This window comes from Dendropsophus ebraccatus, chromosome 8 (assembly GCF_027789765.1).
Source record: "Dendropsophus ebraccatus isolate aDenEbr1 chromosome 8, aDenEbr1.pat, whole genome shotgun sequence".
NCBI classification, from domain to species: Eukaryota; Metazoa; Chordata; class Amphibia; order Anura; family Hylidae; genus Dendropsophus; species Dendropsophus ebraccatus.
In genome coordinates this window covers 193,921-209,087 of record NC_091461.1, presented here as the reverse complement: position 1 = coordinate 209,087, position 15,167 = coordinate 193,921, and the positions used below count along the sequence as shown (strand labels likewise).

General features: G+C 52.5%; 1 protein-coding gene across 3 annotated transcripts in view; it reads left to right on the top strand.

The window, feature by feature from the left end:
* The first annotated feature begins 5,132 nt into the window (after positions 1–5,132).
* The window catches only part of LOC138798925 (gastrula zinc finger protein XlCGF57.1-like), a 48,078-nt gene continuing 38,043 nt past the window's right edge, over positions 5,133–15,167 (top strand). The window contains exons 1-3 of one of the 3 annotated variants that reach the window (XM_069979547.1): positions 5,133–5,214; positions 13,995–14,091; positions 14,607–14,786. In XM_069979547.1, coding sequence (XP_069835648.1) covers positions 14,014–14,091; positions 14,607–14,786 — 258 coding nt within the window. In that variant the 5' untranslated portion in view covers positions 5,133–5,214; positions 13,995–14,013. Of the gene's footprint in view, positions 5,215–13,953; positions 14,092–14,606; positions 14,787–15,167 lie in introns of those variants that run through there. The other 2 variants (XM_069979546.1, XM_069979548.1) reach the window with 2 other exon arrangements.

Genomic DNA, 15,167 nt, shown 5'->3' with positions numbered 1-15,167 from the left:
CTCTACCTGTAACACCACACAGCACTGTATTCTCTATCTGTAACACCACACAGCACACTGTATTCTCTACCTGTAACACCACACAGCACACTGTATTCTCTACCTGTAACACCACACAGCGCTGTATTCTCTATCTGTAACACCACACAGCACACTGTATTCTCTACCTGTAACACCACACAGCACACTGTATTCTCTACCTGTAACACCACACAGCACGCTGTATTCTCTACCTGTAACACCACACAGCACGCTGTATTCTCTACCTGTAACACCACACAGCGCTGTATTCTCTATCTGTAACACCACACAGCACTGTATTCTCTACCTGTAACACCACACAGCACTGTATTCTCTACCTGTAACACCACACAGCACTGTATTCTCTACCTGTAACACCACACAGCACTGTATTCTCTACCTGTAACACCACACAGCACGCTGTATTCTCTACCTGTAACACCACACAGCACACTGTATTCTCTACCTGTAACACCACACAGCACTGTATTCTCTACCTGTAACACCACATAGCACGCTGTATTCTCTACCTGTAACACCACACAGCACTGTATTCTCTACCTGTAACACCACACAGCACTGTATTCTCTACCTGTAACACCACACAGCACTGTATTCTCTACCTGTAACACCACACAGCACTGTATTCTCTACCTGTAACACCACACAGCACGCTGTATTCTCTACCTGTAACACCACACAGTACGCTGTATTCTCTACCTGTAACACCACACAGCACTGTATTCTCTACCTGTAACACCACACAGCACTGTATTCTCTACCTGTAACACCACACAGCACGCTGTATTCTCTACCTATAACACCACACAGCACGCTGTATTCTCTACCTATAACACCACACAGTACGCTGTATTCTCTACCTGTAACACCACACAGCACTGTATTCTCTACCTGTAACACCACAGAGCGCTGTATTCTCTACCTGTAACACCACACAGCACTCTGTATTCTCCACCTGTAATACCACACAGCACGCTGTATTCTCTACCTGTAACACCACACAGCGCTGTATTCTCTACCTGTAACACCACACAGCACGCTGTATTCTCTACCTGTAACACCACACAGCGCGCTGTTTTCTCTACCTGTAACATCACAGCACTGTATTCTCTACCTGTAACATCACACAGCACGCTGTATTCTCTACCTGTAACACCACATAGCACTGTATTCTCTACCTGTAACACCACACAGCACGCTGTATTCTCTACCTGTAACACCACACAGCACTGTATTCTCTACCTGTAACACCACACAGTGCTGTATTCTCTACCTGTAACACCACACAGCACGCTGTATTCTCTACCTGTAACACCACACAGCACTGTATTCTCTACCTGTAACACCACACAGCGCTGTATTCTCTACCTGTAACACCACACAGCACTGTATTCTCTACCTGTAACACCACACAGTGCTGTATTCTCTACCTGTAACACCACACAGCGCGCTGTTTTCTCTACCTGTAACATCACAGCACTGTATTCTCTACCTGTAACATCACACAGCACGCTGTATTCTCTACCTGTAACACCACACAGCACGCTGTATTCTCTACCTGTAACACCACACAGCACACTGTATTCTCACCACCCCTGAAAGTGTAAGGAGGTAAGTATTCCTGGGAATTTTATTGGTTTTATAAAAAAAAAAAAAAAAGATGTTTAAAACTGAACTTACTAAAAATATCCATCTTCTCTATTTAGCGCTGATGGCAAGTATAGCAGGAAAGAGACCCAGCAAGCACATGCAGAGGAGGAAGAAGCTGGGAGCCCACTGCGTCGCCCACTGCTCTACCCACCGCCACAATGACAGCTGCTTCCACCGCTACCCCTAACCCCCGCTACCCCTAACCCCCGCCGCAGCCACCGCTACCCCTAACCCGCGCCGCAGCCACCGCTACCCCTAACCCCCGCCACCCCTGCTGCAGCCACCGCTACCCCTAACCCCCGCCACCCCTGCTGCAGCCACCGCTACCCCTAACCCCCGCCACCCCTGCTGCAGCCACCGCTACCCCTAACTCCCGCTGCAGCCACCGCTACCCCTAAATCCCGCTGCAGCCACCGCTACCCCTAACCCCCGCCACCCCTGCTGCAACCACCGCTACCCGTAAACCCCGCAGCAGCCACCGCTACAACCACTGCTACCCCCAACCCCCGCCACTCATGCTACAGCCACCCCCACCCCTGCTGCAGCCACCCCCACTAGTCATCCATCACACCATGTCCCTCTCTTCCTTCAATAGAGTCCTGACGGCATCCTACTATGTCCTGGGATTTTATGGCGCTTTGCCATGCCGACTGTCTACGAGTTACTGAAACATTGCCCCTCCATGGAGGATGTCCTTAAAGAGGACTTGTCACCCCCGTGCCAGGGTGACAGGCTCCCGACCCCCAGCTAGATCCCCTTATACAGACCTCATCTGGTTCAGTCCCGGTCCCGAGATATCCTGGTCAGAAGCCGGCGCGCGCTGTGGGGAGAGGTCAGGCGTCCATAGAGAATGAATGGAGACGGCTTCTGACCGGGAAATCTCCATCCCCGGACCGACTCCGGGAGCGAGACTCGGCCAGATGAGGTCTGTATAAGGGGATCTAGCTGGGGGTCGGAAGCCTGTCAACCCCGGAATGGGGGGTGACAGGTCACCTTTAAAGAGTCTGGGTGGAGGTGGGGGATTTCTTTTTTTCTTCTATGAAGTTTTTTTTTGCATTTATTTATATGTACAAAAATATATCACTAAAAGAGTCTCGTCATTTTTTTCTTCATATCACTTCACTATTTTAGCATAAATACATTACCTGTCCACGCTCCAACCACAGAATAAGCGGGAGATCAGGGAGCAAGAGGGAGAGGCTGGAGCACAGACAGGTATATATCAGTGCCCCCCCCCTGTATACAGACCCCCCCCCCAGTCCTCTCCCCTATCTACAGACCACACACACCAGTCCTCTCCCCTATCTACAGACCACACACACCAGTCCTCTCCCCTGTATACAGACCCCGCACCAGTCCTCTCCCCTGTATACAGACCCCACACACCAGTCCTCTCCCCTGTATACAGACCCCACACACACCAGTCCTCTCCCCCTGTATACAGACCCCACACACACCAGTCCTCTCCCCCTGTATACAGACCCCACACACCAGTCCTCTCCCCCTGTATACAGACCCCACACACCAGTCCTCTCCCCCTGTATACAGACCACACACACCAGTCCTCTCCCCCTGTATACAGACACCACACACCAGTCCTCTCCCCCTGTATACAGACTCCACACACCAGTCCTCTCCCCTGTATACAGACCCCACACACCAGTCATCTCCCCCTGTATACAGACCCCACACACCAGTCCTCTCCCCCTGTATACAGACCCCACACCAGTCCTCTCCCCTGTATACAGACCCCACACACTAGTTCTCTCCCCTGTATACAGACCCCACACACCAGTTCTCTCCCCTGTATACAGACCCCACACACACCAGTCATCTCCCCCTGTATACAGACCCCACACCAGTTCTCTCCCCTGTATACAGACCACACACCAGTTCTCTCCCCTGTATACAGACCCCACACACACCAGTCCTCTCCCCTGTATACAGACCCCACACACCAGTCCTCTCCCCCTGTATACAGACCCCACACACCAGTCCTCTCCCCTGTATACAGACCCCACACACCAGTCCTCTCCCCTGTATACAGACCCCACACACCAGTCCTCTCCCCTGTATACAGACCCCACACACCAGTCCTCTCCCTCTGTATACAGACCCCACACCAGTCCTCTCCCCCTGTATACAGACCCCACACACCAGTCCTCTCCCCCTGTATACAGACCCCCCCACACACCAGTTCTCTCCCCTGTATACAGACACCACACACCAGTTCTCTCCCCTGTATACAGACACCACACACCAGTCCTCTCCCCTGTATACAGACCCCACACACCAGTCCTCTCCCCTGTATACAGACCCCACACCAGTCCTCTCCCCCTGTATACAGACCCCACACACCAGTCCTCTCCCCCTGTATACAGACCACACACACCAGTCCTCTCCCCCTGTATACAGACCCCGCACACCAGTCCTCTCCCCCTGTATACAGACCCCACACACCAGTCCTCTCCCCCTGTATACAGACCCCACACACCAGTCCTCTCCCCTGTATACAGACCCCACACCAGTCCTCTCCCCCTGTATACAGACCCCACACCAGTCCTCTCCCCTGTATACAGACCCCACACACACCAGTCCTCTCCCCTGTATACAGACCCCACACACACCAGTCCTCTCCCCTGTATACAGACCTCACACCAGTCCTCTCCCCCTGTATACAGACCCCACACCAGTCCTCTCCCCTGTATACAGACCCCACACACACCAGTCCTCTCCCCCTGTATACAGACCCCCCCCCCCAGTCCTCTCCCCTGTATACAGACCCCACACACACCAGTCCTCTCCCCCTGTATACAGACCCCACACACCAGTCCTCTCCCCTGTATACAGACCCCACACACACCAGTCCTCTCCCCCTGTATACAGACCCCACACATAAGTCCTCTCCCCTGTATACAGACCCCCCCACACATAAGTCCTCTCCCCTGTATACAGACCCCACACACCAGTCCTCTCCCCCTGTATACAGACCCCCCACACACCAGTCCTCTCCCCCTGTATACAGACCCCACACACCAGTCCTCTCCCCCTGTATACAGACCCCACACCAGTCCTCTCCTCCTGTATACAGACCCCACACACCAGTCCTCTCCCCTGTATACAGACCTCACACCAGTCCTCTCCCCCTGTATACAGACCCCACACCAGTCCTCTCCTCCTGTATACAGACCCCACACACCAGTCCTCTCCCCCTGTATACAGACCCCACACACCAGTCCTCTCCCCTGTATACAGACCCCACACACACCAGTCCTCTCCCCTGTATACAGACCCCACACACACCAGTCCTCTCCCCCTGTATACAGACCCCACACACACCAGTCCTCTCCCCTGTATACAGACCCCCAAATACATTGCTGCTTTTAACTACTACAAGACTCCACCCCTTCCGGTAGAGGCCCCACCTGTATTTGATGACATCACACTCTCCAGCATCCACCATTCCCCACAGTGAGCTGCGGCAAGTGAGGAGGAGTCATCACTGATCCGGACTGAGGGAAGGTAATGTCACCTGTACAGGAGGAGAGGGCTGTAGTGTCACCTGTACAGGAGGAGAGGGCTGTAGTGTCACCTGTACAGGAGGAGAGGGCTGTAGTGTCCTGTGTGTGTACAGGAGGAGAGGGCTGTAGTGTCACCTGTACAGGAGGAGAGGGCTGTAGTGTCACCTGTACAGGAGGAGAGGGCTGTAGTGTCCTGTGTGTGCGCACAGGAGGAGAGGGCTGTAGTGTCCTGTGTGTGTACAGGAGGAGAGGGCTGTAGTGTCACCTGTACAGGAGGAGAGGGCTGTAGTGTCCTGTGTGTGTACAGGAGGAGAGGGCTGTAGTGTCACCTGTACAGGAGGAGAGGGCTGTAGTGTCACCTGTACAGGAGGAGAGGGCTGTAGTGTCACCTGTACAGGAGGAGAGGGCTGTAGTGTCACCTGTACAGGAGGAGAGGGCTGTAGTGTCCTGTGTGTGTACAGGAGGAGAGGGCTGTAGTGTCACCTGTACAGGAGGAGAGGGCTGTAGTGTCCTGTGTGTGCACAGGAGGAGAGGGCTGTAGTGTCCTGTGTGTGTACAGGAGGAGAGGGCTGTAGTGTCACCTGTACAGGAGGAGAGGGCTGTAGTGTCACCTGTACAGGAGGAGAGGGCTGTAGTGTCCTGTGTGTGTACAGGAGGAGAGGGCTCTAGTGTCACCTGTACAGGAGGAGAGGGCTGTAGTGTCCTGTGTGTGCACAGGAGGAGAGGGCTGTAGTGTCCTGTGTGTGTACAGGAGGAGAGGGCTGTAGTGTCACCTGTACAGGAGGAGAGGGCTGTAGTGTCCTGTGTGTGTGCACAGGAGGAGAGGGCTGTAGTGTCCTGTGTGTGTGCACAGGAGGAGAGGGCTGTAGTGTCCTGTGTGTGTACAGGAGGAGAGGGCTGTAGTGTCCTGTGTGTGTACAGGAGGAGAGGGCTGTAGTGTCCTGTGTGTGTACAGGAGGAGAGGGCTGTAGTGTCCTGTGTGTGTACAGGAGGAGAGGGCTGTAGTGTCCTGTGTGTGCACAGGAGGAGAGGGCTGTAGTGTCCTGTGTGTGTACAGGAGGAGAGGGCTGTAGTGTCCTGTGTGTGTACAGGAGGAGAGGGCTGTAGTGTCCTGTGTGTGTGCACTGGAGGAGAGGGCTGTAGTGTCCTGTGTGTGTGCACTGGAGGAGAGGGCTGTAGTGTCTTGTGTGTGTGTACAGGAGGAGAGGGCTGTAGTGTCACCTGTACAGGAGGAGAGGGCTGTAGTGTCACCTGTACAGGAGGAGAGGGCTGTAGTGTCACCTGTACAGGAGGAGAGGGCTGTAGTGTCACCTGTACAGGAGGAGAGGGCTGTAGTGTCCTGTGTGTGTACAGGAGGAGAGGGCTGTAGTGTCCTGTGTGTGTACAGGAGGAGAGGGCTGTAGTGTCACCTGTACAGGAGGAGAGGGCTGTAGTGTCACCTGTACAGGAGGAGAGGGCTGTAGTGTCACCTGTACAGGAGGAGAGGGCTGTAGTGTCCTGTGTGTACAGGAGGAGAGGGCTGTAGTGTCCTGTGTGTACAGGAGGAGAGGGCTGTAGTGTCCTGTGTGTGCGCACAGGAGGAGAGGGCTGTAGTGTCCTGTGTGTGCGCACAGGAGGAGAGGGCTGTAGTGTCCTGTGTGTGCGCACAGGAGGAGAGGGCTGTAGTGTCCTGTGTACAGGAGGAGAGGGCTGTAGTGTCCTGTGTGTGTGCACAGGAGGAGAGGGCTGTAGTGTCCTGTGTGTGTGCACAGGAGGAGAGGGCTGTAGTGTCCTGTGTGTGCGCACAGGAGGAGAGGGCTGTAGTGTCCTGTGTGTGTGCACAGGAGGAGAGGGCTGTAGTGTCCTGTGTGTGCGCACAGGAGGAGAGGGCTGTAGTGTCCTGTGTGTGTGCACAGGAGGAGAGGGCTGTAGTGTCGTCCGCCGCCATCTGCACAAATGAAATATAAATGATTTGGGGCACTCACCCAGTGTGAACCTCATACATTGTGTATTACAAATATCTGGGGCAGGGGCGATGGCCATCCCACTACACACAGCTCCCTCCCGGGCCCTACTACACTCCATCCCACTACACACAGCTCCCTCCCGGGCCCTACTACACTACCTCCCACTACACACAGCTCCCTCCCGGGCCCTACTACACTACCTCCCACTACACACAGCTCCCTCCCGGGCCCTACTACACTCCATCCCACTACACACAGCTCCCTCCCGGGCCCTACTACACTCCATCCCACTACACACAGCTCCCTCCCGGGCCCTACTACACTACCTCCCACTACACACAGCTCCCTCCCGGGCCCTACTACACTACCTCCCACTACACACAGCTCCCTCACGGGCCCTACTACACTCCATCCCACTACACACAGCTCCCTCCCGGGCCCTACTACACTCCATCCCACTACACACAGCTCCCTCCCGGGCCCTACTACACTACCTCCCACTACACACAGCTCCCTCCCGGGCCCTACTACACTCCATCCCACTACACACAGCTCCCTCCCGGGCCCTACTACACTCCATCCCACTACACACAGTCCCCTCCCGGGCCCTGCTACACTCCATCCCGCTACACACAGCTCCCTCCCGGGCCCTTCTACACTCCATCCCACTACACACAGCTCCCTCCCTGGCCCTACTACACTCCATCCCACTACACACAGCTCCCTCCCGGGCCCTACTACACTCCCTCCCACTACACACAGCTCCCTCCCGGGCCCTACTACACTCCATCCCGCTACACACAGATCCCTCCCGGGCCCTTCTACACTCCATCCCGCTACACACAGCTTCCTCCCGGGCCCTACTACACTCCATCCCGCTACACACAGCTTCCTCCCGGGCCCTTCTACACTCCATCCCACTACACACAGCTCCCTCCCGGGCCCTACTACACTCCATCCCACTACACACAGCTTCTTTCCGGGCCCTACTACACTCCATCCCACTACTCACAGCTTCCTCCCGGGCCCTACTACACTCCATCCCACTACACACAGCTTCTTTCCGGGCCCTACTACACTCCATCCCGCTACTACAGACTGTGTTTGTGGTAGTATGTATGGTATAGTATGTATGGTATGTATGGTATATTATGTGGTAGTATGTATGGTATATTATGTGGTAGTATGTATGGTATATTATGGTGTAGTATGTATGGTATAGTATGTGGTAGTATGTATGGTCTAGTATGGTGTAGTATGTATGGTGTAGTATGTGGTAGTATGTATGGTGTAGTATGTGGTAGTATTTATGGTGTAGTATGTATGGTATAGTATGTGGTAGTATGTATGGTCTAGTATGGTGTAGTATGTATGATATGTGGTAGTATGTATAGTATGTATGATATGTGGTAGTATGTATGGTGTAGTATGTGGTATGTATGGTATAGTATGTGGTGGTAGTATGTATGGTGTAGTATGTATGATATGTGGTAGTATGTATGGTGTAGTATGTATGATATGTGGTAGTATGTATGGTATAGTATGTATGATATGTGGTAGTATGTATGGTGTAGTATGTATGATATGTGGTAGTATGTATGGTGTAGTATGTATGGTGTAGAATGTGGTAGTATGTATGGTCTAGTATGTGGTAGTATGTATGTATGGTCTAGTATGTGGTAGTATGTATGGTATAGTATGTGGTAGTATGTGTGGTATATTATGTGGTAGTATGTATGGTATATTATGTGGTAGTATGTATGGTATAGTATGTGGTAGTATGTATGGTATATTATGTGGTAGTATGTATTGTATAGTATGTATGGTATAGTATGTGGTGGTAGTATGTATGGTGTAGTATGTATGATATGTGGTAGTATGTATGGTATAGTATGTATGATATGTGGTAGTATGTATGGTGTAGTATGTATGATATGTGGTAGTATGTATGGTGTAGTATGTATGGTGTAGAATGTGGTAGTATGTATGGTCTAGTATGTGGTAGTATGTATGTATGGTCTAGTATGTGGTAGTATGTATGGTATAGTATGTGGTAGTATGTGTGGTATATTATGTGGTAGTATGTATGGTATATTATGTGGTAGTATGTATGGTATAGTATGTGGTAGTATGTATGGTATATTATGTGGTAGTATGTATGGTATATTATGTGGTAGTATGTATGGTATATTATGTGGTAGTATGTATGGTATAGTATGTGGTAGTATGTATGGTATATTATGTGGTAGTATGTATTGTATAGTATGTATGGTATAGTATGTGGTAGTATGTATGGTATAGTATGTGGTAGTATGTATGGTATAGTATGTGGTAGTATGTATGGTATAGTATGTGGTAGTATGTATGTATGGTATAGTATGTGGTAGTATGTATGTATGGTATAGTATGTGGTAGTATGTATGGTATAGTATGTATGTATGTATGGTATAGTATGTGGTAGTATGTATGGTATAGTATGTGGTAGTATGTATGGTATAGTATGTGGTAGTATGTATGGTATAGTATGTGGTAGTATGTATGGTATAGTATGTGGTAGTATGTATGTATGTATGGTATAGTATGTGGTAGTATGTATGTATGTATGGTATAGTATGTGGTAGTATGTATGTATGTATGGTATAGTATGTGGTAGTATGTATGTATGTATGGTATAGTATGTGGTAGTATGTATGTATGTATGGTATAGTATGTGGTAGTATGTATGTATGGTATAGTATGTGGTAGTATGTATGGTATAGTATGTATGTATGTATGGTATAGTATGTGGTAGTATGTATGGTATAGTATGTGGTAGTATGTATGGTATAGTATGTGGTAGTATGTATGGTATAGTATGTGGTAGTATGTATGGTATAGTATGTGGTAGTATGTATGGTATAGTATGTGGTAGTATGTATGGTATAGTATGTGGTAGTATGTATGGTATATTATGTGGTAGTATGTATGGTATATTATGTGGTAGTATGTATGGTATAGTATGTGGTAGTATGTATGGTATAGTATGTATGGTCTAGTATCTGGTAGTATGTATGGTATAGTATGTGGTAGTATGTATGGTATATTATGTGGTAGTATGTATTGTATAGTATGTATGGTATAGTATGTGGTAGTATGTATGGTATAGTATGTGGTAGTATGTATGGTATAGTATGTGGTAGTATGTATGGTATATTATGTGGTAGTATGTATTGTATAGTATGTATGGTATAGTATGTGGTAGTATGTATGTATGGTATAGTATGTGGTAGTATGTATGGTATAGTATGTGGTAGTATGTATGGTATATTATGTGGTAGTATGTATTGTATAGTATGTATGGTATAGTATGTGGTAGTATGTATGTATGGTATAGTATGTGGTAGTATGTATTGTATAGTATGTATGGTATAGTATGTGGTAGTATGTATGGTATAGTATGTGGTAGTATGTATGGTATAGTATGTGGTAGTATGTATGGTATAGTGGGCGGCAGCGTTCCTGGTACTGTCAGAGTGGGCTGCAGCGTTCCTGGCACTGTCAGAGTGGGCTGCAGCGTTCCTGGCACTGTCAGAGTGGGCTGCAGCGTTCCTGGCACTGTCAGAGTGGGCTGCAGCGTTCCTGGCACTGTCAGAGTGGGCTGCAGCGTTCCTGGCACTGTCAGAGTGGGCTGCAGCGTTCCTGGCACTGTCAGAGTGGGCTGCAGCGTTCCTGGCACTGTCAGAGTGGGCTGCAGCGTTCCTGGCACTGTCAGAGTGGGCTGCAGCGTTCCTGGCACTGTCAGAGTGGGCTGCAGCGTTCCTGGCACTGTCATAGTGCATCACCAAGCACTTTGCGCTACGATAGGCTCCCATACAGTAATAATTCCGCTGTTTGGTGTCATGCGCTGTAAAGTGAGTAGGTGTGTGGGTTGTCCCTGTATTTAGGATCCCTCATTTAAAAATAATATCCCCTTTTATGACCCCCCATATAGTAATGCCCCCTGCGCTGCCCACATAGTAATACCCACCATTCTACTCCCTCCCCCTCCTGCCCTAACACACACACACACACACACATTATACTCATCTAATCCGGGTATGGAGCGGGTCTTCCTCTCTTCTCCAGCCTCTGAGCCACGAGGAGATCAAGGGGAGAGTAAGGAAAGAGAGTGAGAGGAAAGAGGGGGAGAGAGGAGGTGAAAGGGGGAGAGGAGGTGAAAGGGGAGAGAGGAGGTGAAAGGGGAGAGAGGAGGTGAAAGGGGGAGAGGAGGTGAATGGGGAGAGGGGGTGAAAGGGGGAGGAGGTGAAAGGGGGAGGAGGTGAAAGGGGGAGAGGAGGTGAAGGGGGAGAGGAGGTGAAAGGGGGAGAGGAGGTGAAAGGGGGAGAGGAGGTGAAAGGAGGAGAGGAGGTGAAAGGGGGAGAGGAGGTGAATGGGGAGAGGGGGTGAAAGGGGGAGGAGGTGAAAGGGGGGGAGGAGGTGAAAGGGGGGGAGGAGGTGAAAGGGGGAGAGGAGGTGAAAGGGGGAGAGGAGGTGAAAGGGGGAGAGGAGGTGAAAGGGGGAGAGGAGGTGAAGAGGGGGAGAGGAGGTGAAGAGGGGGAGAGGAGGTGAAGAGGGGGAGAGGAGGTGAAGAGGGGGAGAGGAGGTGAAGAGGGGGAGAGGAGGTGAAGAGGGGGAGAGGAGGTGAAGAGGGGGAGAGGAGGTGAAGAGGGGGAGAGGAGGTGAAGAGGGGGAGAGGAGGTGAAGAGGGGGAGAGGAGGTGAAGGGTAATGGGGTGAGAGAAGGTGGAGGGGCAGAGAGGAGATGATGGGGTGAGAGGAGATGGAGGGGGCAGAGAGGAGGAGATGATGGGGGTGAGAGGAGATGGAGGGGGTGAGAGGAGATGGAGGGGGCAGAGAGGAGGAGATGATGGGGGCGAGTTGAGGAGATGGAGGGGGTGAGGAGATGATGGGAGTGAGAGGAGGAGGAGAGAAAGGGGATTGAATTTGATGTTGGAGGCGCAAGCTGGGGAGGGAGAGAAGTCACGGCCGCTCCTACCAGCCGGCGACCACAGGAGGCGCTGGTACTGACATGCTCCAGACCCCGCTCAGCTGGCGATAATACCCCGACCCCCCCCTCCCTCCTGGACCCCGCTCAGCTGGCGATAATACCCCGACTCCCCTTCCCTCCCGGACCGCACTCTGCAGATAGCAACAGCTGAGCGGGGTCCAGGAGGGAGGGGGGGGTCGGGGTATGATCGCCAGCTGAGCGGGGTCCAGGAGGGAGGGGGGGGGGGGGGTCGGGGTATGATCGCCAGCTGAGCGGGGTCCAGGAGGGAGGGGGGGGGGGGTCAGGGTATTATCGCCAGCTGAGCGGGGTCCAGGAGGGAAGGGAAGTCGGGGTATTATTGCCAGCTGAGCGGGGTCCAGGAGGGAGGGGGGGTCGGGGTATTATCGCCAGCTGAGCGGAGTCCAGGAGGGAGGGGGGGGTCGGGGTATAATCGCCAGCTGAGCGGGGTCCAGGAGGGAGGGGGGGGGGGGTCGGGGTATGATCGCCAGCTGAGCGGGGTCCAGGAAGGAGGGGGGGTCAGGGTATTATTGCCAGCTGAGCGGGGTCCAGGAGGGAAGGGGGGGTCGGGGTATTATCGCCAGCTGAGCGGGGTCCAGGAGGGAAGGGGGGGTCGGGGTATTATCGCCAGCTGAGCGGGGTCCAGGAGGGAAGGGGGGGTCGGGGTATTATCGCCAGCTGAGCGGGGTCCAGGAGGGAAGGGGGGGTCGGGGTATTATCGCCAGCTGAGCGGGGTCCAGGAGGGAGGGAGGGGGGGGTCGGGGTATTATCGCCAGCTGAGCGGGGTCCAGGAGGGAGGGGGGGTCGGGGTATTATCGCCAGCTGAGCGGGGTCCAGGAGGGAAGGGAAGTCGGGGTATTATCGCCAGCTGAGCGGGGTCCAGGAGGGAGGGGGGGGTCAGGGTATTATTGCCAGCTGAGCGGGGTCCAGGAGGGAGGGGGGGTCGGGGTATTATCGCCAGCTGAGCGGGGTCCAGGAGGGAAGGAAAGTCGGGGTATTATCGCCAGCTGAGCGGGGTCCAGGAGGGAGGGGGGGGTCGGGGTATTATCGCCAGCTGAGCGGGGTCCAGGAGGGAGGGGGGGGTCGGGGTATGATCGCCAGCTGAGCGGGGTCCAGGAGGGAGGGGGGTCAGGGTATTATCGCCAGCTGAGCGGGGTCCAGGAGGGAGGGGGGGGTCAGGGTATTATTGCCAGCTGAGCGGGGTCCAGGAGGGAGGGGGGTCAGGTTATTATCGCCAGCTGAGCGGGGTCCAGGAGGGAGGGGGGGTCAGGTTATTATTGCCAGCTGAGCGGGGTCCAGGAGGGAGGGGGGGTCGGGGTATTATCGCCAGCTGAGCGGGGTCCAGGAGGGAGGGGGGGGTCAGGGTATTATCGCCAGCTGAGCGGGGTCCGGGAGGGAGGGGGGGGGGTCAGGGTATTATCGCCAGCTGAGCGGGGTTCGGGGGATGTCAGTAACGGCGCCTCCCGTGGTCGCTGGCTGATAGGAACGGCCGTGACTCCTCTCCCTCCCCCCAGCAGCATCACCCACACAGAAAGCTGGTGCGGCGGGTGAGCTGCTGCTGGAAGGGGGGGGAGAGACATCAGAGCCTCCGCAGGGATGAGTGATAGCAGTGTCCCGGCACTAAAATCAAAAGTTTATTTCCCCCCCCCCTTTCCCACGTACCCAGAAGACCGCCCATATTATAATCTCTTGCAGTGTCCTATGGCACCGCGTAATCCATGTCTGTCTGGATTGATATTCTATAACAAAGAGTGCGTCTCATTTATTACCAGATGGAAATGTGACGGGCGCCTCCTTTACAATGTCTGTATAGATCACATGACGCTGCGACCATGGACAAGGACAGAAGTCACATGACAGAGGGTATCTGGAACCTCACTCTAGAGATCATCTACCTGCTGACCGGAGAGGTGAGGGGGATTCTGGGTAATGTGTGACATGACCTCCCTCTAATCTCTATTACTAATACAGGAGGGGGGGAGGTGAGGGATTCTGGGTAATATTTGTATAACAACCGCACTTGACTCACAGACCAGTATTTATAATGCCATCTTTTTATTTTTATTTTTCATATATTATTTTCAAAAACCTCTCATCATACATGGATTCTTATTAGTATACCAAATCGGGACCAGGTGATATGACAGGTAAGAGATGTGCCCAAAGGAGCGAGGTGCCTGTGGCATGTCGTTGCGGGGTATAGATGGCGGCCGGGGCTCCTGGCATCATACATACTGGTCTGTGAGTCAAGTGCGGTTGTTCTACAAATATTGACTCTTCTTGATCAACCTGCACCAATACAGAACGGAGTGTACGGACATACTATATTACGGATTCTGGGGGATGTGTCACATGACCTCCCCCATCTCCATTGGCTTATATTTGTTATTCACCATCGATCAATGTTTTTTTTCTTGATACACAGGAATATATAATAATGAAGACATCAAGTGACTGTAAAATGTCTGGCAGTGTAGTGGCACGGTGGAAGGAAGCCCAGGGCCCCATTATAGAGCTCCATCCCCTCTCACTGATGCCTGAGAAAACCAATGAGCAGAAGATCCTAGAACTCACCCACAAGATGATGGAGCTGCTGACTGGAGAGGTGACCCTGCTGGGAATGCTGGGACATTATACCGTAATACAGGAGGGGGGATGACTGGAGAGGTGACCCTGCTGGGAATGCTGGGACATTATACAGTAATACAGGAGGGGGTGACTGGAGAGGTGACACTGCTGGGACATTATACAGTAATACAGGAGGGGGGATGACTGGAGAGGTGACCCTGCTGGGAATGCTGGGACATTATACAGTAATACAGGAGGGGGGATGACTGGAGAGGTGACACTGCTGGGACATTATACAGTAATACAGGAGGGGTGGGGGATGACTGGAGAGGTGACCCTGCTGGGAATGCTGGGACGTTATACAGTAATACAGGAGGGGGGGATGACTGGAGAGGTGACACTGCTGGGAATGCTGGGA